At 33.4% G+C, this 25372-nt stretch overlaps 1 protein-coding gene across 1 annotated transcript; it reads left to right on the top strand.

Annotated features, from left to right (window-relative positions):
• Positions 1-11713: 11713 nt before the first annotated feature.
• LOC123897810 lies at positions 11714-23235 on the top strand. Its single transcript, XM_045948598.1, has 4 exons — positions 11714-11897; positions 12671-12813; positions 12900-13048; positions 22877-23235. Exons 2-4 carry the CDS (start codon positions 12690-12692, stop codon positions 22952-22954), a joined length of 351 nt encoding a protein of 116 aa, XP_045804554.1. The 5' UTR covers positions 11714-11897; positions 12671-12689; the 3' UTR covers positions 22955-23235.
• The last annotated feature ends 2137 nt before the right edge of the window (positions 23236-25372 follow it).

Raw genomic sequence — 25372 nt, 5'->3', positions numbered from 1 at the left:
TAATTTGCTCGCGGTCTAAATGTTATAGTTATTTTTAGGGTAAATGGGTTTATACCCTCAGCATAGTAGGCGAATTTCGTGGATTACAAATTATTTTTTTGGATTACCCCTGTAATGTGAAGATTATCTGCTTTACCCTCCTCATGAAAAATGTTGATCTAAGATTCCACAAAAATGATGATGTGGCATGGTCAGTCATTACAGGGGGCAAAAGCACATAATCTTACGTCAATATTTTTCATGAGGGGGTAAACAAGAGAAACTTCACATTAAAAGGGTAATAAAAAAAATATATTGTAGGGGGTAAACCAAAACTCGCCTAATTTGCGGGGGGTAAAAACCTATTTACCTTATTTTTATTAGTTAATAGTTTTTTTTTTTTAATAAATTACTTCAAGTAGTTTATAACTTATCATTTTTTAGGTAAATTTTACCTTTTTTGTGCGTTTTGATCAGGATATGATTTCTATTGATTCTAACACAAAATTATAAAGTATCAAACATCAAAACGTGAGATCTAATGAGAAATTCGTTAATCTATTAACCCCATTAAAGAGATGGTTTTTCTTTGATTTCTTCATCTATGTTTGTCGAAAAAACACAAAATTTGTGGCATTAAATTCGTACAATCATGGTCTACATAAGCCTTATAATTTTTCACTTCAGCTTGTTGCATATTAAAATTCGAAAATTTGAAAAATAAGAAAACGAAAATCATATAAAAAGATGAATATTTTAGTTTTGTTGAAAAAGAAAATCAAGTTTTTTTTTTTTTGATAATCAAAATTTGTATTAATAAGGAGTATAAGGAGTACTCAAATTCTTACAATACAAATAAAAACCCTTAGATATTAAGAATACATTCTAAGGGATTAGCACACCAATCAGAATACAAGAAAGTGCTAAATCTACCCGAACGGCCTATGAACCAAAACCAAGAAATGAGTTTAATTTGATCTACTAACAAATCCAAATCTGCTATAGCTCCCCTAAAAACAATGTTGTTTCTTAACTTCCAAGCACACCACGTTGTCGCGAGCCAAATCAAATGTTTTACTTTTAATCCCCTTTTAGATTTCACAATATCTCCAAAGAAATTGAAGTGCTTCCACCCCACATCATAATGATAAAAAGCACATCCCAACCAATTAAAAATTCTTCTCCAAACTTGTTGCATAAAATTGTAATAATTAATAATTTAAAGATCGATATATTATATGAAATTAGAACACACTTACTTGGTAATCATAATCACAAACCATCCTTACCGGAAGCGCACCAATATCGAAAACATCGATATATTAGACAATGTCTTCCTCTGCCTAATCACATGCTCCAATCTTTGAGGTCTTTGATGGGGAAGACAACAAATGAGCGTTCAGCTTATTGCTAGCTTGACAACGTGACGGCAAAGGGGACCTAGCCTATCTATTTATAAGATAACAACCCTAGTACCACCCATCATGGACTCTAGAATTGGGCCTACACTTTGTTTCTACACAAATCAGAATTAGTGTTCAAGCCCATTATTACTGATCACAATTATCGGGCTTAAGCATCATCAAATGGATCACAACAACATCAACCCGTTTTTATTAAAACCAAAACTCACAATTGATTGCAGCCCACAGAATATTAGAAAATATTCACACATTCTCCCACTTGGGCAAAATCAATTGTGTATATTTAATTTGAAGAAAACATTTTGAAAACGACTCTCGGGTTGACAACATATTTTAACGTGGCCACATTGATCCCAAGATGCAACATCTAATTAAGACTCCATCCAACAAAAGTTAAATGATATCGAATCATAGCGGTAATTATATCATTATCGACACAACACCTTCCATGGTTACAAATACCACCAAACTCCGTCGACTAGTCATTTGTGTAGAGTGTAGCGAGAAAATGATATGTTTGTGATCTCAACCATACTATCATTTTCTTCGTCAGTCCTCAATTTCTCTCAAATGCCTTAAAGCCAGAGAAATTCTATGGTCCATAAGATACCACAAGTCCAACCTCCAAAACAATGTTGACTACCGCGGTATAATGATCTAATCAACATCGAGCTCCAGTATTTTAGACATAATTTCTCTCAAATGCCTCAAAGCCAGAGAAATTACATGGTTCTTAAGATACCATAATGCCTCAGCTCCAAAATAGTGTTGATCACCGGCTAAGTGATCCCGACAACACTGAGCTTATTTATTTATGTTTTCACATAATGCCTTAGCTCCAAAATAGTGTTGATCACCGGCATAGTGATCCCGACAACACTGAGCTATAATATTTATATAATGCCTCAGTTCCAAAATAGTGTTGACAACCGGCATAGTGATCCCAACAACACTGAGCTATAATATTTATTTATATTTGATTAAAATAATTTCAACATTATGAAGGAGTTAATATAAAATTTTAAACTCCCACTAATCAAGTATATCAAAAGAATATAAGTTATCTCCCACTAATCAAGTGATCTATGATGTTCAACATTTCAATGGAAACATAACTGGAGAAATTCATTTGAATCAAAACCAAATTGGATTAGTATTATCAAAAGAGGCCAATATAATAGTGCAATCACCTTTGGGCAGAATGTACAAATTAAGATCAATGTCTCGGTCAAAACCTCATGAGTCAATTATCTTAAGGACAAGATATAGCTCAAAATCAAGAAGCTATCACAACGAGGCCAATATAATGGTACAATCACATTTGGGCAGAATGCACTCACTAAGGATGAAACCCTAGTCAAAACCTCAGACAAGTTAATCAATGAGTATACACTGAACTTTGAAATTTGTCACCTTTAGACAGGCAAATTCCTCCGATCAATGCATCCTCCAATAACTTCATCTTAAATTAATTTTTAATTATAACATATAATCATCACCTTTAGGCAGAAAATCACATGTCACAATTAAAAACATTCCTCAAGCTACAAAGAAAATTTCATCAAATCAATAATATAAGCAGTCCCACTTTGATGGTAACGCCCTATCAATGCATGAAATCTCTTGCATAGGAATCAATATCTCTTGTCAGAACACGACTCAGTAAAAATATGCATTATTTAAATGCATCTAAACTGATCATACATTATTTTAATTCGCATTCCCAACATATTTCTTTTAATGCGGAAAATTAGTATTTTAGGGGAGAGATCATTACTATTAAACAGTCAACTCATAAGAGATCATTACTGTGAAACAGTCAACTCAATATAATAAATACATAATTTATGCAGCGGAAAAATAAGAGACTTCAATTTTAAATCAATTGAGGATATATATAAAACAAATAGTCCCGAACTATTATAAATACCATAAGACAATATTTCCTCAATTTAAGTCTCAACAAACATTTATAAATAGTTGACATGTCAAACAATGTCACACTAAATTTATATTTTTCCAGAATAGAACTATCAAAATATTAAACTTGAAATACTCTCACTCAATAGAGTAAAATTTAAAAAATTGGAGTATATAACATTAAATCAATTAATTATTATATAGAGAGTTTCTTAATTTAGAATATTCTGGAAAAACAACAAAACTTTAGTATATAATTGCACATTTATTATTTCAAAAGGAGTAGACGATATTGAAAACAAATTTCTCCTTATATGCAATTGTATAATAAGTCACAACATGAAAAATAATTGCACAACTAACCTTCAAGAGTGTGACTTATATCCTTGCAAATAGAGTCAATGAACTTTGATGATTCGAGAGTACCATGAAGTCTTTTCTTTTACGGTGTCATCTCAAACAGTTCACAAATCAACAATAAACCGTTATATGATAACAAAACGACTCTAATAATAAACAATGCAAGGATAATTCAATTTCCAATTGGCTTAAGAGTTGCTCAGATTATTATCTCTAATGATATTTTACGATTGAGCATGTTAAGTAACAAGGCAACTTATAATTTATAAAATTAACCAAACACATATATATTAGGACGAAGCTATGCAATGTGGGAGTATATTAAAGAAGGCCAAGTCCATCCACAGATCATTTATTAGGATGAACTTATGCAATGTGAATAGTTAAACACAGAATGCAAATACAATCACACAGTATGACGGAAAAATCAGAATTTGAATACAAATATCATCGCATAAACGTCACTTTTTCTATACTCCAACACCAATATTTAGCAAGAAAATCATGAACCAAAAGCCACCAAAATAAAAAATATTTTACAAAATAATTATCATACTTATCATGATGGCATACATGGTGCATAAGAGTTGATTTTATCCAAGATCAACAACAAACAAAGTAATAAATTAATTAATCTTTCAATATAAACTTTCAATTGGTTTTACCATAAACACCAATCGGCTAATGGAACAAAAGAAAACCAATCAAACTCTTAAATATGAAACCAAACTGCAGTTGCCTTTGATATATGAATATTAATCAAAGAAAGCAATATATTTCCTTATTATAATCCTGATGCAAATTAAATACAAATCTGAATACATGATTTCCGTAGAAAACAAAGGTCCTGGACTTTATTAATTAATTATTTTTTTTTTGGAAGAAATCATGTAAGCAAAGGTTGGAGGAAACGCTGCACAACCTTTTCTTATGTAACGGCGCAATTAAATAACAAAGTCAATAGATACACAATTCTATCAACACTTAATCTGAATAAACAAATTTAATCAAATAACCAAAGGCCAAGGTGCAGTAATTTATAGTGCCTGAAATCATTGTTAGATATCATGAGAATAGGCTAAATAAGTGTTGGCGAAACACCGAATGGATAATTGGATATATGCGCTATACAATTCAATATTTTGATCAATCAGCCAACAATGTGTATTTGACCAAATACTCTTTTACTCAAAAACGTAAAATAATTATAAATTAAGGCATCGCAGATCATATATGAACGGCAGAACAGTTTCGATCAATCGCCCAACACAATTGCCAAAATAAAGTAAATGAATAATTCAAAAGGTCAAGTTGGTTTCATTTTGTAAACAAAAAAAAAAAAAAAAAAAACGCCTCTGATTCTATGAAGCCCCGCAAAACAATTTTGAGAGCATAACCATTACAGTTGCTCAAAACTTTTAAATCCAATTAACCGCAATACATTATATATCATGGAATTAGCCGAAACAAACATAAATTCATTCATCCAAATTATATTTGACAAACCAAATTCAACCAATTCCGGTTTCGAATAACATCAAAAAAAATAATTCAATTGATAATATAATCGAACATAGATTCTAGTCAATTGAAATTAGGGTTCTAAAATCATATAATGTTAGCTCTGATACCACATGTAATAATTAATAATTTAAAGATCGATATATTATATGAAATTAGAACACACTTACTTGGTAATCATAATCACAAACCACCAATATCGAAAACATCGATATATTAGACAAGGTCTCCCTCTGCCTAATCACATGCTCCAATCTTTGAGATCTTTGATGGGGAAGACAACAAATGAGCGTTCAGCTTATTGCTAGCTTGACAACGTGACGGCAAATGGGACCTAGCCTATCTATTTATAAGATAACAACCCTAGTACCACCCATCATGGACTCTAGAATTGGGCCTACACTTTGTTTCTACACAAATCAGAATTAGTGTTCAAGCCCATTATTACTGATCACAATTATCGGGCTTAAGCATCATCAAATGGATCACAACAACATCAACCCGTTTTTATTAAAACCAAAACTCACAATTGATTGCAGCCCACAGAATATTAGAAAATATTCTAACAAAAATGACATTTGAAAAAGAGATGTGGACAGTCCTCTACCTCATTGAAACAAAAAACACAAGGTAACTCTTGTAGATTAGTTAAAATACCTCTAGAAGCAAGGACTGCTCTTGTAGGTAATTTCTCGAGTAGCAATCTCCAGCCAAAGACACCTACTTTTGAAGGTATATCATTTTCCCAAAGAGACTGCAAAGTTGTTAACACCGAAGGGTTTAAACCCTGCATAACTCTCCCATCCATCATCAAAGAATAAGCAGATTTTACAGAAAATTGTCCAGAACTTTCCGGTATCCATCTCCATTTATCCTTGCTTTCTCCCACCGGCGCCACATCAAGAAGTAAATGTTGCAGACCCTGCAATTCCTCCTCTTCATTTGCCGTTAATTCACCACACCAAGACCAACACCACTGTCTATTTGTGTTATTACCAATCAGCCGCTTAGCTACCTCAACATTAGGATCAGATTCCTTACAAAATAAATTAGGGAAGAGATGTCGAAAAGGAACCTCTCCACACCACTTTTCTTTCCAAAATCCAATAGTATTTCCATCACCTAATATGCTACTCACATTTTTACAAAACCAGAACTCGTCGTCTAATTCCCCCGTCTTCACCACATCACGCCACCAAATTGAGTCTTTAGAACCCGGATATACACCGTCCCAGCTCAGCAAGTTACTAAAATTTGTACCATACCGATGTTTCAAGAGATCATACCATACCGCATCAATATTTCCAACACATCTCCACCTCCATTTACTCAACAAAGCATGATTAAACAACTCTAAATCTTTCACCCCTAAACCTCCCTTCTCCTTTGGCAAACACACGTTTATTTGCAATCTTCAAGAAGAAGATGAGATGAAAAATGAATGTTAAAATTTAGTGGGTATTTTTGCAATTATACTATTTTAATTTAGTAATTTCCATGTTTTTTATATCATAAATGATGGAAGATGAAATGAATGGTCTTGATTAATGTCAACTAGGATGGGCTAATTCTACCCATTTTGATGTAATGGGTAGAGAAGTTGTCACCTTGTTTCAAACTTTAGGCTATAGCGTTTTCTTGCAATTGCAATAGTTAGTTTTATGCTTTTGGGAGCATTTAATGTTGGAACTTGTCCTGCTCGAGTTTTATGCCTTGAACTATAAGAATATGTTTTGAGTTGTAGAACTCGAATTAAAATAATGATATATGAGAATTAAAATAACTTTATTATCTTCATGTTATTGATAAGAAATATGTTTATAGCTTTTTTATATATGCACAAGTTTCATCTCAGAAGAATAATTATAACTCAATATATTATCACAGTAAGTAGTTAATATAAGCAACAAATGTAATATCATGAATTATACTTGTATCATATTTCTTTTCTTCTTTTGGTCAGTTGTTTTTGTTTGGCCAGGATAACATATTAATATGTTAGAGATTGAATTTGGTTTTCCTATAATAGTTGTAAATATTTGTATTGTCTTTCAAATAGTTTAAAGAACATCTATTTGTCTTTCAAGATGTGATATTTTATTTGAGGGCAAAGTTTATGGTGCACAAGTGACTCAAGTTGTGCACCATGCACAAGTCATCAAAAATGCAGCATAGTGCAGTGATTCTTTTGGATACGGTAAAAATAAAATTATATGAATTAATTAAAAATTAAATATATGATTTTTTTTGGGTACAAGATTAAATATATGAATTTGATTGTATATATGCCGAACTATTCATAAATTTATGTAAAAATGTAGTAGACTAGCTAACTCACTTGAGTTGTTGCTGCAAGTCCATTGTAATACTTGTGTGACCGATGACTTTGTGTCATTTACTAAATCCTAGCCAATTCAAGTCATATTTAGAAGTTAATTTGATGTTTTTAGCTTTAGAATAAGAGAAAAATCTATGGATTAAGGAGATAGCTTGTGCCGCAAGAAAGACGAAAAACAAGGATTTTGGATCATGTTTTCTGAGCGTAGCACAAAAGGAATTGCGAGTAGCGCAAATGTGGTTTTTTGAAGATGCTGGAACCTGCGCATAGTGCAACAGGAGTGGCGTATAGCGTAATTAATTTGTCAATTCCTCTTTTGCACGTTGGTGTTTGCGCGTAGCACAAAAGATCTAAGTTTTCAAATTCTATAAATTGAAAATTTCGTTTCATGAGAAAGGGTTACGAATTTTAGGAGTGATTGAAGACTTGAAGCTTATTGCAAGAGAGGAAACCTATCCAAAGTTCAATTCGATCACCATGATTCCATCTCTTCTTCTATTGTTTCTATACAATATGTATTATTTCTTTCTTAATAAATAAAATGACTAGACTATTCAACCTTTTTTGTTACATTAACGATCTCAAGTAATTTTTCAACAATTTGTACTTAGTAAAACTTATTTCAGATAATCAACACATTAGGAACAGGTATTTACTTTGTATATCTTTCAAATATTATTTGATTATTATAGAATACATTCTATAAATGCTTATTTGTGCTTTTTTTTTTAAATAGAAAAAGGGTAAAACAAGAATGTGTCAAATTAAGAACTATGCTTCCAATGCACCTTTGCTCATGACATGACCAAATTTAAGCCTGCTCATCCAGAATACAACCTGAATTTACTTGGTTCTGTTATGGAAGAGATTGATTAGCTTTGATGATATTAAGCATACATTTTCCGCTTGTTTTTCAATGTTTCATTAAGCATACACTTTCTAATTTTATGTTTCATTGTGATTGTCAGATATGGTTTGTTTCAATGATATTGTTTGATTCTTTTGTTAGAGAAACGAACATTAGCACCTTTTAAATCTTTAATGATATTCTTGTCAAAAACAAAAAACTTTAATGATATTAAATATAAACATATATTTATAAAGATAAGCTTCTAGATTAAAGTTATTTTGATGAAGACAAATATGTGAAAAAAAGATAAAGATTGATTATGTTCAAGTGCGCAAGGTTGAAGAAATTCAAATTATCAAATGAAGATGTTGATCAAGTTATGGGGAATAATTTTAAGTACAATATGCAATTCATTGTTATAAGCTTTATGTGCTCACAAACTTTCATCTAAACATTTCTAAAGTTACTATAATAATGTTGCATGATTCCCATCCAAAAAGGTTTTTAACTTGGAAATTTTTCAAGCAGGTAAATCGATTTACCTTGACAGGAAAATTGATTTACCAATACTCTGTTGCTGAATTTTTGACAGGTAAATCGATTTACAACACAGGGAAATCGATTTACCCTGTGCAATTTTGAAACTTCTTTTAACGTTAAAAAAGGAAGGGAAATCAATTTCCCTGGTAATGGAAATCGATTTACCTCTGCATCCATTTGAAAACTCTGATACGTAAACACACATTTTCATTATTACACCTCTTCCAAATCATTGCAATTGTATTTTTCAAAGAGGTATCATTTTCTATATAAATATACATCAGAATTTTCTCAAAAACAACGAATCACTTTCATTAACATTTTGATAACAATTCTTTGCAAATATTTTCACAAAACTCTCTGAAACTTTTCTACATAATTTCATATCAGATAAAAGTTTACTGAGTACTTAGAGTTTATCATTCTAAATTGTTATATTGAAAGTGAAAACAAATTATTGGAATTTTGTTGTATCAAAATTCTCTTGTACTCAAACTCTTGTATAAAATTCAAATTAGTGTGAACATCTTGTTTTCTAGGATTGTTGGAAGCAAGAGAGTGAAAAAGAGATGATTGTTCTCTTGTTTCACTTTGTAGAGATTATAAGGGGAATCACCCTTAAAATGTGTTTAAGGACCATTTAACTAATTAAACCTATTTTTTTTATAATATCTATATAGTACTTGTTCTTCTAGATTTTGTTTATTTCTTGGCATGAATCACCAATGTGTGGAATCAGTTGAAGGACATGTTTATTATAGTATATTAGTGTGTAGTTTTGTATATTTGAGAGACTTGGAAAATAAATTCTATCTTTAACTTATTGTCTGCAATGCCATCATCAAACAACAATGCTTAGAAAATAAATCAATGATCGTCTCTAAACTCATTTAGATCAATTAACACTAATAATTACCGCGAATTGACATATTTTGTACGAGATAGATTTGCATACTGTGAAATATTTATTTATTTTAAATAAAAGCATCTAGTTAGTCATTCAAGGGTAATCACAATTTTTTTTGCAGGGGATAAAACAAATTTCGTCTATTTTGTAAGGGGTAAAACCCTATTTACCCATTAATTTTTTATTTTCAAAAGTACATTTATTTACTTTAAGGCTCTATTTGGTAAAAAAATAGCGGATAGCTGATAAGCTAGCTTATAACGGATGAACTTATAGCGGATAACTTATAAGCTAGCTTTTAGCTTATAACGAATAAGATAGTTGATTGAATTTGTAGTGTTTGGTAAAATTAACGGTTGAACTAGCTTATAAGTATGAAATGACATAAAAAAGATATGTTTAATTAATATTTAATTTTTTTTCAAGTAAGATGATAGAGGTAAAATTGGAAGAAAAAATGATAAGCTCATAAGCTACTTGAAATAACGTTTGAAAAATAAGCAATAAACTAGTAAAATAAGAAAAAAAGATAAGCTCTTTTTAAAAAAACTGTTGCCAGACAATACTTTTAACTTATAATCTAAAAACTATAAGCTAGTTTATTGGCCTTCCCAAACAAAACCTAAATGTTCACATTATTTTCTCAATATTTTATTTTTTTTGATAGATAGACGAAATAGCAAAAACATTATAAACTCACAAAAAAAAAAATAAGACTTATTTTGTGGACTCTCAATTTTTTTCTTCATATGGCAGAATTCACCTGTTTAACAAGGAATTATTCTTATGTGGGTCATGTGACCAAATATAATTTTCTTAATCACAAACAAAATTTTAATTTTTTATTATATTCTTTTAATTATTTCATAAATCATAAAAAATTATATAAGTGTGTCTGTTTTGATCACATCTATATATATAATTCCTAGATAGTTCTCCTACTATCTATGTAAACCCTAATTCACTTAAACCAATGAATTTTTTCCATTTAGCCACGTCAGCCACTTACAATGCCACATCACTTCTCTTTACATCGTTATCATCTCTAGACTCTATCCACTTTTCATATACCTACATTTATATAAATGACTTTTCATATTGTCCACATTAAACCATGAGGAACTTATACTAAAGAGCCACAATTTACTACTTACTCACCATATATTCCATCGGTTGCAAAAACAATTCATCCATTTACATCATGCATGTTCCATAGTTAATGTATTAAAAAAACTTTATATTTTATTAAATTTACCAGTTTCATTTTTAAATTATTCCTGTGCACTCAATACCTATATGGCTATATATACGGTGCATAGATATTCATCATTTTTTTCGGTGAAATATTGTGATGATTTTTATCTCCATAAATCCATTCCTCAAGACACATATAGAGGCAAGTGTGTATATACTATATCAATTTAGAAATATTTACCTTACTTTTTCTATTATTATAGTAAAAAAACTACCTCTTTAATAAAAAAAACTACCTCTTTGTGAGAGGAAAAGTAAGAAATGCATGTATGGAAATGCATGTAAGTTTTGTCCTTTTTTTATTATTGACTTTTTTTCCATTATTATAATAATGTTCCAATGCTTAACCAATTTTGTTTCCTCCCTTTGCTTTTTTTATTATTGACTCTTTTTCTTTTATTATTATTATTATTATTATTATTATTATTTATTATTTTGATCATACTTATTGTTTCAATTTTTCTATGTTATAATATAAAACAACGCATCACACTCGTGCATCGCACTGGTAAGGGTCTAGTGACCATTAAAGTTTTGCTCGTTCATTTAACAAGACTGATTTTGTGTCAAAAAACAAGTCTGATTTAATTTTTTTTTTATTACTTTTTTCATTTGTTTTCAAAAACTTCCTTTCTTTTCAATAAAAACACAAAAAAAAAAAAAAAACAATTTCAGGTACCCAAACCCTCTCTCTCGTGCCATCGCCATCGCCATCGCCATCGCCATCGCCGTCACCGTCGCCGCCACGCTCTTCCCCGCCGGCAAGCTACGCCATTCCTGTGTTCATTCTCTCGTGACAGACAGGTATCTCCCACGCCACGCCCTTCACTCGCTCACCGCCATTTTCGTCACTTTACACACAATTATGTTTATTGAATCTTCTGCTTCGCGATTGATTTTTGGTTCTTCGCATTAACCCTACTTTATATCCTTCACATTTTTGGTCTTCACATGAACCGTCAACTTTCTATTTGTTAATTTCATTCTTCTGCTTCCTGAAATTTGTGAACCTTCATTTTTACCATAGGATTTAAGATTTTGATTCTTCTGGTTGAAATAGGGTGTATGCATATGATTTTTTTTATTTAATTTCTAATTGTATTTGTGTTTTTAGCACTATTTTATTTAAGGTCTTGCGGTTTGATCTCTGTATTTGTGTTTATGCATATTGACTATTATTTTGTTTGGACAATTTGAACTCTGTGTATTGTTTGGATAATGTGTTGTTTTGAACAATGTGTTGATAATGTTTCATTTGAAACTTCATATTTTATGATATAGTATTTTGTTATAACAGTGACTTTATGTTGTATAAAGCAATATATTTGCTGCGTCGTAAGTAAGGAATATAATTGTATTTAAAAAAAACAAAGTAAAATTGAAATGGCGGTCTGTCTGTCTGACAAGCTTGTAAGCCAGTTTAGGGCTGGGATCGAGAAGTATGTTTTCAGCTCATATTTAAATAGGGATTTTCAGCCCGACTTGATGAAGGCCAAAGCCTGTTAGGGCCGGTTAGCTTAGTTTTGACAGCTCTACTCCATATCTTGTGACTTGGCTATGTCTTTGCACGATATTAGGTTGAAGATTGAAGGCAATATGGCATTATTTTTGCAGTTGCAGAGAGTCATAAAAAACGGAAGTGTTAATTTGATTTCCACACTCCGGCATTCTTCGTCTTACTGTTCTTCTAGATCCTTCTCCAAATCCACACCATACGTTGGTAACACTTCCTCCTCTTTCCCACTTAACACCTCTTTCACTCCCTTTTTTGTACTAATCTATGGTTGGTTATGTTACGATTTGCAGTCAAGGTTGGAATACCGGAATTTCTAAATGGAATTGGAAAAGGAGTTGAATCTCATGTCGCTAAGCTCGATTCTGAAATTGGTGACTTCCAAAAGCTTCTCGTTACTCGAACCCTCAAACTAAAGAAGCTTGGTATTCCTTGCAAACATGTAAGCCTTTTTTCTCTATGCCATTCGTATGTATAATTATTTTCTTATCATGTTTATTTACATTATTACAAGTGCTTGTGCGTATTGGTTCTTCGCCCTGTGTCTACTCTCTTGCAAACCTTAACATGGAATTTGGAAATTTGAATATTGGGATTATTTTAATCTTTTTTTTTTGGTACAAAGTTTTAATCTTTATCACATGCACATCTGAATAGAGTGACATTCATCTATCAAGACATGATGTTGCTAGAGTATAATTAAGTATTTTGCTGACATTGTGTTGCTCTATTAAAATCAACATGTTATGCTTATAATACAGCAAAGATGTTAATCCCCTAATTGGTACACAGTACATATTTATTTATCAAATTGAGTTGAACTCATTGGTGCATACTTAGAAGTATATGCAAGATTAAAATCAGTATCGGTACCAGGTTCAACAAATTATATATGGACTATGGTACTGTTATCTTAATTAAATATGGATTATCCAATTTGAAATCTGGCACGCAGTAAACACAATGCTGCACAAGATGCTATAGCATACGTTGCAGCAAGACAGTCGCAGAACACAGGAAATAAATAAATAAATTGCAGAATAATAAATAAGACAGATAGTTGTTAACCCAGTTCAGTGCAACGTCACCTACTCTGGGGGATACCAATCCAGGAATGAATCCACTATAATAGCTCTAGTTCATAGCCCTCGACCAACACCCGGTACTTGACTTATCACCTAGACACTACCCGTGCAATCCTACCTAAGAACCTCTTAGATAATGAGACCCCGTCCCAAATTCCTTCTAACAACACATACCATGTTGCTGTCAATAATAATAATCAGAATGGAGACACTCTCCTAGAAACTAGACCACACTCTTGCTTAAAAGCTTATGAGTGAATCACACACACTAACTCCGTGCTTCAAAGCTTAGGAGCAGCTTACAATAAACAACACAAACCCAGTCCTAAACCTGCATCAAAACGATACAAGAAAGGCTCACAAAAGACACAAACTCTAAACCCTAAAAACTCACACTTTGTAAAGAACACGGTTTAGAATACATAAGAATAATAGCTTGAGGCTTCACATATTTATAGTCTTCAATTGTCTTGATGTCCAAGTTAGGTCTTCAGACAAATACAGCTGTAGGAATTGTGGCAAACCCTAAATTATTTTCAGAAATATAATTCATGTTGTACCAAACAAAAAAAAACGCAAAAATATAATATAATTATATTTCTGTTTTAAATAACATTCCTTCAGCCGACTTTAATAAAACTTGCTGAGCAAGGCTCGTTTTGCCCAGACGCACGTGCCTGAATATATAATTGAAGCAAATCTTGACTCAGATTTGAAATAAAAATTCTGCACGAAAAACAGAGTATCAGGATGCTGTACTATAATGCTACAGCACCTCAGACCAGCATCTAGCTGGTTGGCTTTTGCAAAATGTAGCCAATCAAAACACCAACAATCTCCCCCTTTGGCAAATTTTGGCTAAAACAACCTTAGGCCAGTGCATAGAGAGATACAGTCTAAACTTTCCTTCGAGTCAACATAAGCACACAACTAGGAAAGAAAGTAGAACGATGCTAAGCTATTTAGACTTTCCTTCGAGTCAACATAAGCACACAACTAAGAAAGAAAGTAAGAAATTCATCAGATGAAAAGATAGCTAGCACGTAAGCATCAGAGGCATGCAACAGCGGAACATAACACATCTTAGCCTCAAAGTACAGATAGAGAGAAATAAACTCTCACATAGTGGATTCAAGATCGGAGAAATAAACTCCTTAAAATTTAAGCAGCGCCACAGAGGATAGGAAAAATAAATTCCTATATAAGCATGCATATTAAAAGTAGTAGAAAAATAAATTCTACCTACTCCCCCTCAATATATGCATAAACTTCACTCCCCCTCAAAACATGCATGTAGACCAACATGCTATACTAGATGCTATAGCATTTTTCATCACATCATGCACACAGATATTACTCCCCCTTTTTAGCCATAAATTCTGACAAATAAAGTCAGTATCACACAGTAGGAGCAGAACTTCCACAGAGTTATCAGATCATAGAGAAACATAGAGTGCAGAGAGAATCAGAGCATAAGAACTCATAAAGTGCACATTACAGACCATAAGGGCATAGAAAACCTGGAGTATCGGAGCCAACAGACATGGATTGTGCATGTTACAATCCAGAGAGCATCAGGGCGTAGCCCACAAAATTAAAATCCAAAAGGACATGCAAATAAAGCATAAGCAGGTCACATAGAAGGACTTGCGTCAGAGTCCTCCTCCTCTACCTCAGTATCACCACCTGCAATATCATTAAGAACACCAGGATTGACATTGAAAAAACACTTTGAGGTCAACAATCATTTGCTTCCTAGGCAAAACATCAGTTGACTGATTGACAGATGATGCAGCACAGGCTGCAGCATGTGTACCCTCAAACAGTCTAAAATCAAAAGATAAATCACAACCTCTCTTACTAGAAACACCAGCCTCAGTACAAATGCCAGGATGTTGAGCTAGAATAAAATCACACATCAGTGTAGGGAAAACTATAGGCATTTTCACAGCACATGACTTACCATGCAGAACAGTTTCATCAAGAATATGGAAACCAAGGTCAAGAGGTGATCTGGTCCCTACAACATTTATAAACCGAGCCAAACCTGTAGTCAGAGTATTGGAATGAGTAGTTGAAGCCGGTTGCAGTTTTCTGCTTTAATCAAATCAACAAGCTTTTAGCATTGTAAAAAATCTTCACTTAAATTCCTTTCCACATCAAGCCTTCTTTAACCTCCTAGTACTAGAAGCAGGAGTCCTCTCAGTAAGGTTGAGATTGTCCACATAAATAACATTTGAATCTTTCTCAGCAGATTCATCAACATTCAAAGGAACAGACATAGTTTTACCACTATCATCAACATAAGGGATCACATAGATATCATGAACAAAAACATTATCAGTAGTAGTTGCTTCAAAACCCTTTTCTTTGTCAGGAACAATAACATCATCTGGAGACTCGGGTATCAAGATGTTATCCAAATTTTCCCGTGCTGCAGATGTTGTAGCATCATGTGCAGCATCTTTCTCAGGAACACTCTTCTTGACATGTTCCAACACAGAGTCATCTTTGACCTCAGTTGGAGCGCTAATATCATTACCAACAAATGTTAAACACAGCAGGAGAGAACACCACATAACTTTCTCTGACAAATACTTTCTCACCACAAGAAACATCCTTATCATCAACAAACACACAATTCTTACCAAATCTTCAGATGTTTCAACATTACCCATAACAGCGTGCATTACTAAATAAGTTGAATAGAAAACTGCACGCCACACTTGCAATAATTGCTATAACTCTTCAGATAGGCAAATCCCAAGTTTGCCTCGCAATTTTTCAAATTGGACCGCATCTAGAGCCTTAGTAAAAATATCAGCCAATTGTTCTTCAGTTGAAATATGCTCAAGAGTCACAATACCTTCTTCAACTAGGTCTCTAATAAAGTGGTGCCTAATATCAATATGCTTCGTCCTACTATGTTGGATAGGATTCTTTGAAATATTGATGGCACTAAGATTGTCACAGTACAATGCCATAGCATCTTGTACCACATTGTACTCCAGCAACATTTGTTTCATCCATAATAGCTGGGAGCAGCTACTACCAGCAGCTATGTACTCAGCTTCAACTGTAGATAAAGATACACAGTTCTGTTTCTTGCTGAACCAAGATATAAGATTGTTGCCTAAAAAGAAACAAGCTCCTGAGGTGCCTTTTCTATCATCTGCACAACCTGCCCAATCAACATCACAATACCCCTCTAGCATAGACTTGTTCTTGTAGACCCACTTGGTACCAATCACATTAGTATTTTCTGGTCTAGGAACTAAGTCCCAAACTTCATTCTTCTTGAACTGATTTAGCTCTTCTTGCATAGCATTTATCCAAAACTCATCAGTGAGGGCTTCCATCACATTTTTGGGTTCAAACTTAGAAACAAAACAAGCATTAGGAACTAAGTCAAGTGTCCTTCTAGTAGTAATTCCATGATTAGGATTACCAATAATCAGATCTGTAGGATGATTCTTTTGAGTACGAATGGATGACCCTTTCTTTGAAGTAGCAAAGATTGGTTCAGGTGTAGTAATCTTTGTATCATTCTTGAATTCCTCAATAGTTTCAGAATCTATGCTACCTGGGATAGATGCTGTAGCATCTTCTGTATCATCTTTCACAACTTCACTTGAAATATCATCTATTACTACATTTATAGATTCCATCATGGTTTTGGTTCTGTAGTTATATACTCTGAAGGTTCTGCTATTTGTTGAGTATCCCAAGAATATGCCTTCATCACTTTTAGGATCCATTTTAGTTCTTGGTTCTCTATCAGACAAGATATAACATTTACTTCCAAACACATGAAAGTACTTAACAGTAGGTTTTCTACCTTTCCACAATTCATACAGAGTAGATGTAGTTCCAGATCTCAAGGTGACACGATTATGAATATAACAAGCAGTGTTCATAGCTTCTGCCCAAAAACCATGAGAGAGTTTCTTTACATGTAACATTACTCTTGCAGACTCTTGTATAATTCTATTCTTTCTTTCTACTACACCATTTTGTTGTGGTGTAATGAGAGATGAAAATTCATGGATGATACCTTCAGAGGCACAAAAGTCAGAGAATCTAGAGTTTTCAAACTCATTTCCATGATCACTTCTAATCCTTAACACAACATTGTTTTTCTCTCTTTGAAGTAGAATACATAGATCTTTGAATACGTCAAAGGTCTCTGATTTCTTTCCAATAAAATTTATCCAGGTATATCTAGAGATATCATTTACAACAACATAGGCATACCTTTTTCCTCCTAAGTTTTCAGTTTGCATAGGTTCCATCAAATCCATTTGTAGAAGCTCAAGAACTCTGGTAGTGGTAAGATGCTGCAGCTTTGGATGTGGCTTCTTAGTTTGTTTTCCAATTTGATATTCACCACAAATGCTTCCTTCTTCGATCTGGAGATTTGGCAAGCCCTTGATGGCTTCTTCAGGTATAGCTTTCTTCATGCTTCTTAGGTTGAGATGACCAAGTTTTTGGTGTCACAATTTTATTTCATCTTTTTTCGTGATTAAGCATGTCGACACATTTGCCTCTTCTTGAGGAACCCATAAGTAGCAGTTGTCTTTTGATCTGACACCCCTCATCAAAATTTCACCCTCATCATTTGTAACCAAACATTCAGACTTGGTGAAGTTTACCTTCATCCCTTGGTCGCATAATTGACTTATGCTTATTAAATTTGCAGTCAATCCTTTTACTAACAACACATTGCTTAGTTTAGGCAAGCTATTACTGTTGAGCTCCCCTATACCAACAATTTCTCCTTTAGTACCATTACCACAAGTTACAAAACTAGTTGAGTAAGACTTTAAATCAACAAGAAATTTTCTAATTCCGGTCATGTGTCTTGAACAACCACTATCAAAATACCAGTCTTCCCTTGATGAAGCTCTAAGTGATGTGTGAGCAATCAGAGCAGTAATCTTCTTCTCAAGTTGAGTATCATCACTGGTCTTCACATTCTTACCTTTAGGTTTCCATTCTTGTTGAGTGGAGGCAGTTGTGGAAACTGGTTTAGGCTGATGATGCCTGTTAGGGTATCCAAACAATTTGTAACAAAAAGGTCTTATATGCCCTTTTCTGCCACAGTAGTGACATATCCAAGAGTGATGTTTTCTTTTGTTCTTTGACAAGGGATGCTGCTTATGATGTTGTAGCATATGTTGAGGCATCTTTCGCTTATGAGATCTGGGCTGTAACCTTTGTGTTTGTTGACATTCTCATAACTAAGCCCAATATGTTTAGGCTTTAGAACATTTTTCTCTAAGATTTCTTCTAGTTGACCATCAGCTTTATGAAGTTTATCAAGATGATCATCATCTTTATACAGCATGTCAGAGAATTTTCTCAAACGCCAAATGTCAGCATTTAATTTTTCAATGACTTCCTTAGCTTCATCAAGATCAGAGGATAGATAATTTACCTTCTTCTGGAGCTCATCCATCTTTGATATATTTTCAAATTTTTCTTCCTTCAATTGATTGATGGTTACCTTTTGTTTCTCAATGACTCTGCATATTTCTCCACTCTTGAGGCAGAGTTCTCTGTAAGAATCAGCAAGTTCTTCGTAGGTTACCTCTCCATCACAAGATTCTGTATCAGATGTAATAGTACCTGTTAAGACTGAGATATGTTTGGCAGTCACAGATGCTGTATCATCTTCTGAGTCATCATCATCAGACCAACTGACAGTTAGTCCTTTCTTCGTTCTTTTCTGATATGTTGGACATTCAGGTCTGATGTGACCATATCCCTCGCATTCATGACATTGAATATTCTTGTTTAAGCTTGACTTTTCATCACTCTTAGGTTTTCCTTGATTCACAATGTTGCGCATAGTGCCTGGAGCATCATTCTTAGAATTTGGTCTGGGTCTTTTGTTCATTTGTTTTAGAACTTTGTTGAACTGTTTTCCCAGCAACTCCATAGCCTCAGAAATACTCTCATTAGATTCTTCTTCATCCTCCAGTTCTTCTTCATTATTTTTAGATGAGAAGGCAATGCTCTTATTTTTCTTTTCACTTCTTCCATTTGCAACACTTTCATAAGTTTGGAGTGATCCAACCAGTTCATCCAGCTTCATCTGAGATATGTTTTTGGCTTCTTCCATAGCTGTGACTTTCATATCAAATTTCTTTGGAAGTGATCTAAGCATTTTTCTTACTAACTTTTCTTCGGGAATTTTCTCCCCCAAAGCATCAAATTGATTATCATAGTCTAGAATAGTCATATGAAAATCTTGAATTGTTTCCTCATCCTTCATACGTAAATTTTCAAACTGAGTAGTAAGAATCTGTAATTTAGACATTTTTACCTGAGGAGTACCTTCATGAACAGTTTCAAGAATCTTCCAAGCTTCCTTTGCTGAGACACATTTTTTGATCAGTTTGAAGATGTGTTTGTCTACCCCATTGTATAATGCATATAATGCTTTTGAGTTTCCCAAAGCAAGCTCATCCTCTTCTTTAGACCAGTCCTCCTCAGCTTTTAGTTCAAGTGTTGGCTTTCCATCCTTGTCCATGACCACAGGGGGGTCCCATCCTTTCAGAACAGCCTTCCAAGTTTTGCTATCCATAGATTTTAGGAAAGCAATCATGCGTGATTTCCAATAATCATAGTTGGAGACACCAACGAGAAGCGGTGGTCTGCTTACAAGCCCTCCTTCTTTGTCCATGTTGCCAGACATTCTCCCTGGAGCTCACCCTATAACCAGAAAGGGTGCCTGCTCTGATGCCAATTGAAATCTGGCACGCAGTGAACACAATGCTGCACAAGATGCTATAGCATACGTTGCAGCAAGACAGTCGCAGAACACAGGAAATAAATAAATAAATTGCAGAATAATAAATAAGACAGATAGTTGTTAACCCAGTTCAGTGCAACGTCACCTACTCTGGGGGATACCAATCCAGGAATGAATCCACTATAATAGCTCTAGTTCAAAGCCCTCGACCAACACCCGGTACTTGACTTATCACCTAGACACTACCCGTGCAATCCTACCTAAGAACCTCTTAGATAATGAGACCCCGTCCCAAATTCCTTCTAACAACACATACCATGTTGCTGTCAATAATAATAATCAGAATGGAGACACTCTCCTAGAAACTAGACCACACTCTTGCTTAAAAGCTTATGAGTGAATCACACACACTAACTCCGTGCTTCAAAGCTTAGGAGCAGCTTACAATAAACAACACAAACCCAGTCCTAAACCTGCATCAAAACGATACAAGAAAGGCTCACAAAAGACACAAACTCTAAACCCTAAAAACTCACACTTTGTAAAGAACACGGTTTAGAATACATAAGAATAATAGCTTGAGGCTTCACATATTTATAGTCTTCAATTGTCTTGATGTCCAAGTTAGGTCTTCAGACAAATACAGCTGTAGGAATTGTGGCAAACCCTAAATTATTTTCAGAAATATAATTCATGTTGTACCAAACAAAAAAAAACGCAAAAATATAATATAATTATATTTTTGTTTTAAATAACATTCCTTCAGCCGACTTTAATAAAACTTGCTGAGCAAGGCTCGTTTTGCCCAGACGCACGTGCCTGAATATATAATTGAAGCAAATCTTGACTCAGATTTGAAATAAAAATTCTGCACGAAAAACAGAGTATCAGGATGCTGTACTATAATGCTACAGCACCTCAGACCAGCATCTGGCTGGTTGGCTTTTGCAAAATGTAGCCAATCAAAACACCAACACAATTCATTCGATGTCAAAATTGATAAATACCAAATGGAATACATATTCACATTCAAATGCAAATTCAAACCAAGTTCAAATGACAATTTATGATCCAGGTTTGTTAAACAACAATATCACAATACAGTAAAAAAAACTTTGGCGCACTTTGAATGCTACTTACAAACTAATGCGCTTTTCTGGTTTACATTATTATTAGTGCATGTGCATATTGGTTCTTCACCCTGTCATGTGCAAGCCTTGACATGGAATTTGCAAATTTGAATATTGTGATTAATTTTAATCATTATCAGAAATTATTTTTAACCTGGTCAATGACTTAATCTTGCCAAATTTTGTTCTCCTTGCGAATAGGGAAATTTTCAGCCTCTGTAAAATTTTTGGTGTATTGGGAATTAAAATATCTTTTTCTTGTAAGCCAAAAAAGAACTAGGTTATTCTCCTGAGTAGGTGCACTTGCGAGAGCTTCTAGGAAAGAATGCTAGTGTAAGTGGGCCTGATAAAGCCATTGGATAGGATTGTTAACTGTTATTAGTTTGTGTTGCACCTCTTCCACTATTTTGTGTAGAAAAAAAATTGTTTTTAGTTTAACCTGTGGTTAATTTGCTGTTCCCCGTTCTTATGACCGGCATTGTAACTTTGAACTGAAATTGGATGAATCTGAATTTTGTTAATTATCAAAATTGATGGCTTGGATGTTACGATTATTAAAGGCATGCGGAGAGTTGATCATATGCATGATAAAGTCATTTATAAGCTTTTTCTCAACATTTAAGCTTTTAATAGAGTTGATCTATTACATAAATTGTGTTTTTGAAATATATCTAGTAGTTTTCAACCTGCAGCTTTTACTGTTCGGGTAAAAAAAATCCCCTCCCATTGCCTACAATAATTTCTGATTTATGCACATCCCTTCTTGATGTTTCATTAAGCTATTAGACTGATACTAGCTTGCTACACGTTTTTGTGGACTAAGGTATTTGATATAATGTCATTTTCATCTGGCAAAGCGTATGCATGTGTTTGATATGCAAGTATATAGTTATATTACCAGCATCTAAGTTGCCTGTAGGCATATGATTCCCATCGATTACAACTGGGTCTGATTTTGTGAGCTCAATTACAATATATTTTTTTTAAATGCCATACTTAGGAGCATCTTAAATGCCAGATTATTTTGTATCTTAGACAAATGCAGTCTATTGTTGACTCTAATATTGAATATAAAATTACCCCTGGAGTGTAGTCACTTCTTGTGATACAATTACGGTTTTTCAATCTTAAGACTCGTATACCAGGAGTACAATAACCTTTCAACTTTTTGTAGGATTGGGGATTATGTAATGTTACATTGATTTTAAGGTGACATTAATTGGTTTGTGATTGGCCACATGACATACAATTAGCTTGTCCATTGGCAAACTTTCTCACAACTAGTTTCTGCTTTGCAGAGGAAGCTAATATTGAAACATGCACACAAGTACAGACTTGGACTATGGAGGCCACATGCTGAGCCGATCAAAGCATGATTAGTTTTTATGTAGTAAGTAGCCTTTCGCTGTGACATCATATCAGAAATGTTTAGCCATTGTAGAATGATAGTGCTTGACTTTGCATGAAAAGAGGACCTCCCATCATTTTTCATCAAATTGATGTTTGTCATTTGCAGCAGTCAAGTACAATGGGCTAATCTTAATTGACTGTTTGTGTTTGTTATTATGTCCAATAATCTCACTGCATTTTTTGTGTTGTATCACTTGTTTTCGGCAAAAATTAATTGATTTTGGGCTTAGGAGTTTGGAATGGTTCATTTTTTTTGTTGCGGTTGTTAAATTTAATGATGCTCTTCCCCACCTTTCACGCCATTTGATAATTATCCCATAATTGATCTGTTCCTTTTTTGTTGTGCATGATTTAACTGAACGTCTACTTTAGAGAAGGTTGGTGATGAATGATGATCCCATGTTTTTTTTATTGTCTGTGAAAAACACGAGGTGCAATGTTTTTATTTATTGCATTCACTATCCAATGTTTTTATTTGTTGTAATGCACTAAAGCTTTTAATTTTGATTCTGATATTGATGATTTTACCAATCCTCTAAGAGGAAAAATGTCTGGTATAGTATCTTAGAATAGCAGTTAGAACACCAAGAAAGGGCTGTCTTCATCAATCTGCTCCAATTGTAGAAATTGGAAGGGTTTGGTGATTCCAAATGGTTGCCTAGTGTAACTGTATTCTCACCGCCCTGTGCAAATTCCTAGCAGCGAAAAATATGAAATTGAGCACTCACCTTCATAGCTCCAAATTGAGGATTTAGGTTTCATTTGGGAGATAAAGATTTATAGGACAAATTTAGGTTAGGCTTTGAATTCACTCACCATATCTATATTTGGGATTTTCACACTTTCTATTATTATTTATAAAATTTCCATTTCACTTTTTGTGATAGGTTTTCACCTTCCTCTGTCAATCCAAGGCCTAAATAACAAGCTTTGACATTGTCAAAGATAGTTATGGTGGTGTTAGACATAACTCACCCTCTCTGTTAAGAGAATGAAAACTACTCTTTGTTCTAAACCTTCTCCACAAGACTTACCAACAGCAACATCATAGTATAACAAAAACTTCAACTTAGCAGCAAATTAAACTTTTGGAATTGATTTTTTTGTATTGGACTGTCTCTTTTTGTATTGGCAACCTTTTCCACAAATGATTTTTACAAGAATAATAAAAAAAAAAGGTGTTAAAAAACCTGTTGAGCCGGTTAGTAAGGAATTTAAAAGGAGGGCAAAGTGGCACCATATAATAGGGAGTGTTAAGATGGTTGCTCTTCACCTTCTTAAACCGATCAAAATCCTCCTCATGTCCACTAATCTACAGTGAGATATCTCTTGGTAGTATAAACTTTACAGAAAAATAAATATCTTCTGGTCGTGTAAATTTTATTGTAAGATACAAAAAGGAAAAGGGAGCTACTTTTGCTACTCTACTAGTTACTCGCGCGTCTTATTTTCACACATCCGCTACTTAAGTAGCGAATGTGTAAAAATTAGAAATTTTGGGGGGAAAAAGCCGTCCGCTATTAAGTAGCGGATAATATTTGAGTAACCAGACGAGCGACAAAAGTAACTCCCAAAGGAAAACTGCCTAGCAGAGAATGAAATGGGCTTAGACTAAATTAGGCCCAATAACAGTTTGGGAAGATATTCTTTACTTAATTAAATAAAATCAAATGATAGCCAAAATTGTTGCTTAATGAAGCCTATAAAATTTCGAATCTAAAACTAATACAAGTCTATATTTTAAAATATATTTGATATTTTAAATAAATTAAAAAAATAGTATGATAAATAATTATATAATACTTCAATCACACTAAATTGATTTATAAAATCATTTTACAATGTTCATAATTGAAAAGAGAAAAGTAAGTCCTCTCTTACCCTCCAAAACTCTCCATCCAAACATATCCCAAGCATTTTATATAAAACTAACAATAAGCTTTGCTGGGTATTCCTTGCAAACATGTAATTATTTCTTCTCTTTGCCCATTCGCATGCAAATGCATAATTATTTTGTAGTGTTTATTTACATTAATATAAGTGTAAGGGCTTCTTTAATTTTCAACCTGACTCGTGTAACCCCTTATAACATGGAATTTAGTAATTTGAATATTTATCACTTGCGCAACTGAATATTGGAGAATGGATTCTCTCCATTGGAAATTATTTTTGAGGAAATAATGTGTGCATCTAGATCATTGGATAAAAAACATGTGATAATATATATTTTAATTAGAAAAAATGAAGAAAAGTTAGTCAACGGTTAAGATGTAATAGTTGAGGAAAATTGAGGAAATTTTTTTGAGAGGATCATAATATTGGAATTAGTTTTGATCTTTATAACTTGCACATTTGAATAAAGTTATTTTTTCATATTTCTGGCT

The sequence above is a fragment of the Trifolium pratense genome, linkage group LG7 (genome assembly GCF_020283565.1).
Source record: "Trifolium pratense cultivar HEN17-A07 linkage group LG7, ARS_RC_1.1, whole genome shotgun sequence".
In the NCBI taxonomy this organism is placed as follows: domain Eukaryota; kingdom Viridiplantae; phylum Streptophyta; class Magnoliopsida; order Fabales; family Fabaceae; genus Trifolium; species Trifolium pratense.
Note: the sequence above shows the minus strand (reverse complement) of the source record. Positions and strands in the feature narration are given on the sequence as shown.

What these genes read in the sequence shown, in the direction of transcription:
- LOC123897810 (XM_045948598.1), top strand. Translation starts at nt 12,690, where the DNA reads ATGGCATTATTTTTGCAGTTGCAGAGAGTCATAAAAAACGGAAGTGTT. An exon ending in CAAATCCACACCATACGTTG is followed by an intron (nt 12,814 to 12,899) that starts GTAACACTTCCT and finishes TACGATTTGCAG; the next exon opens with TCAAGGTTGGAATACCGGAA. An exon ending in TTGGTATTCCTTGCAAACAT is followed by an intron (nt 13,049 to 22,876) that starts GTAAGCCTTTTT and finishes TCTGCTTTGCAG; the next exon opens with AGGAAGCTAATATTGAAACA.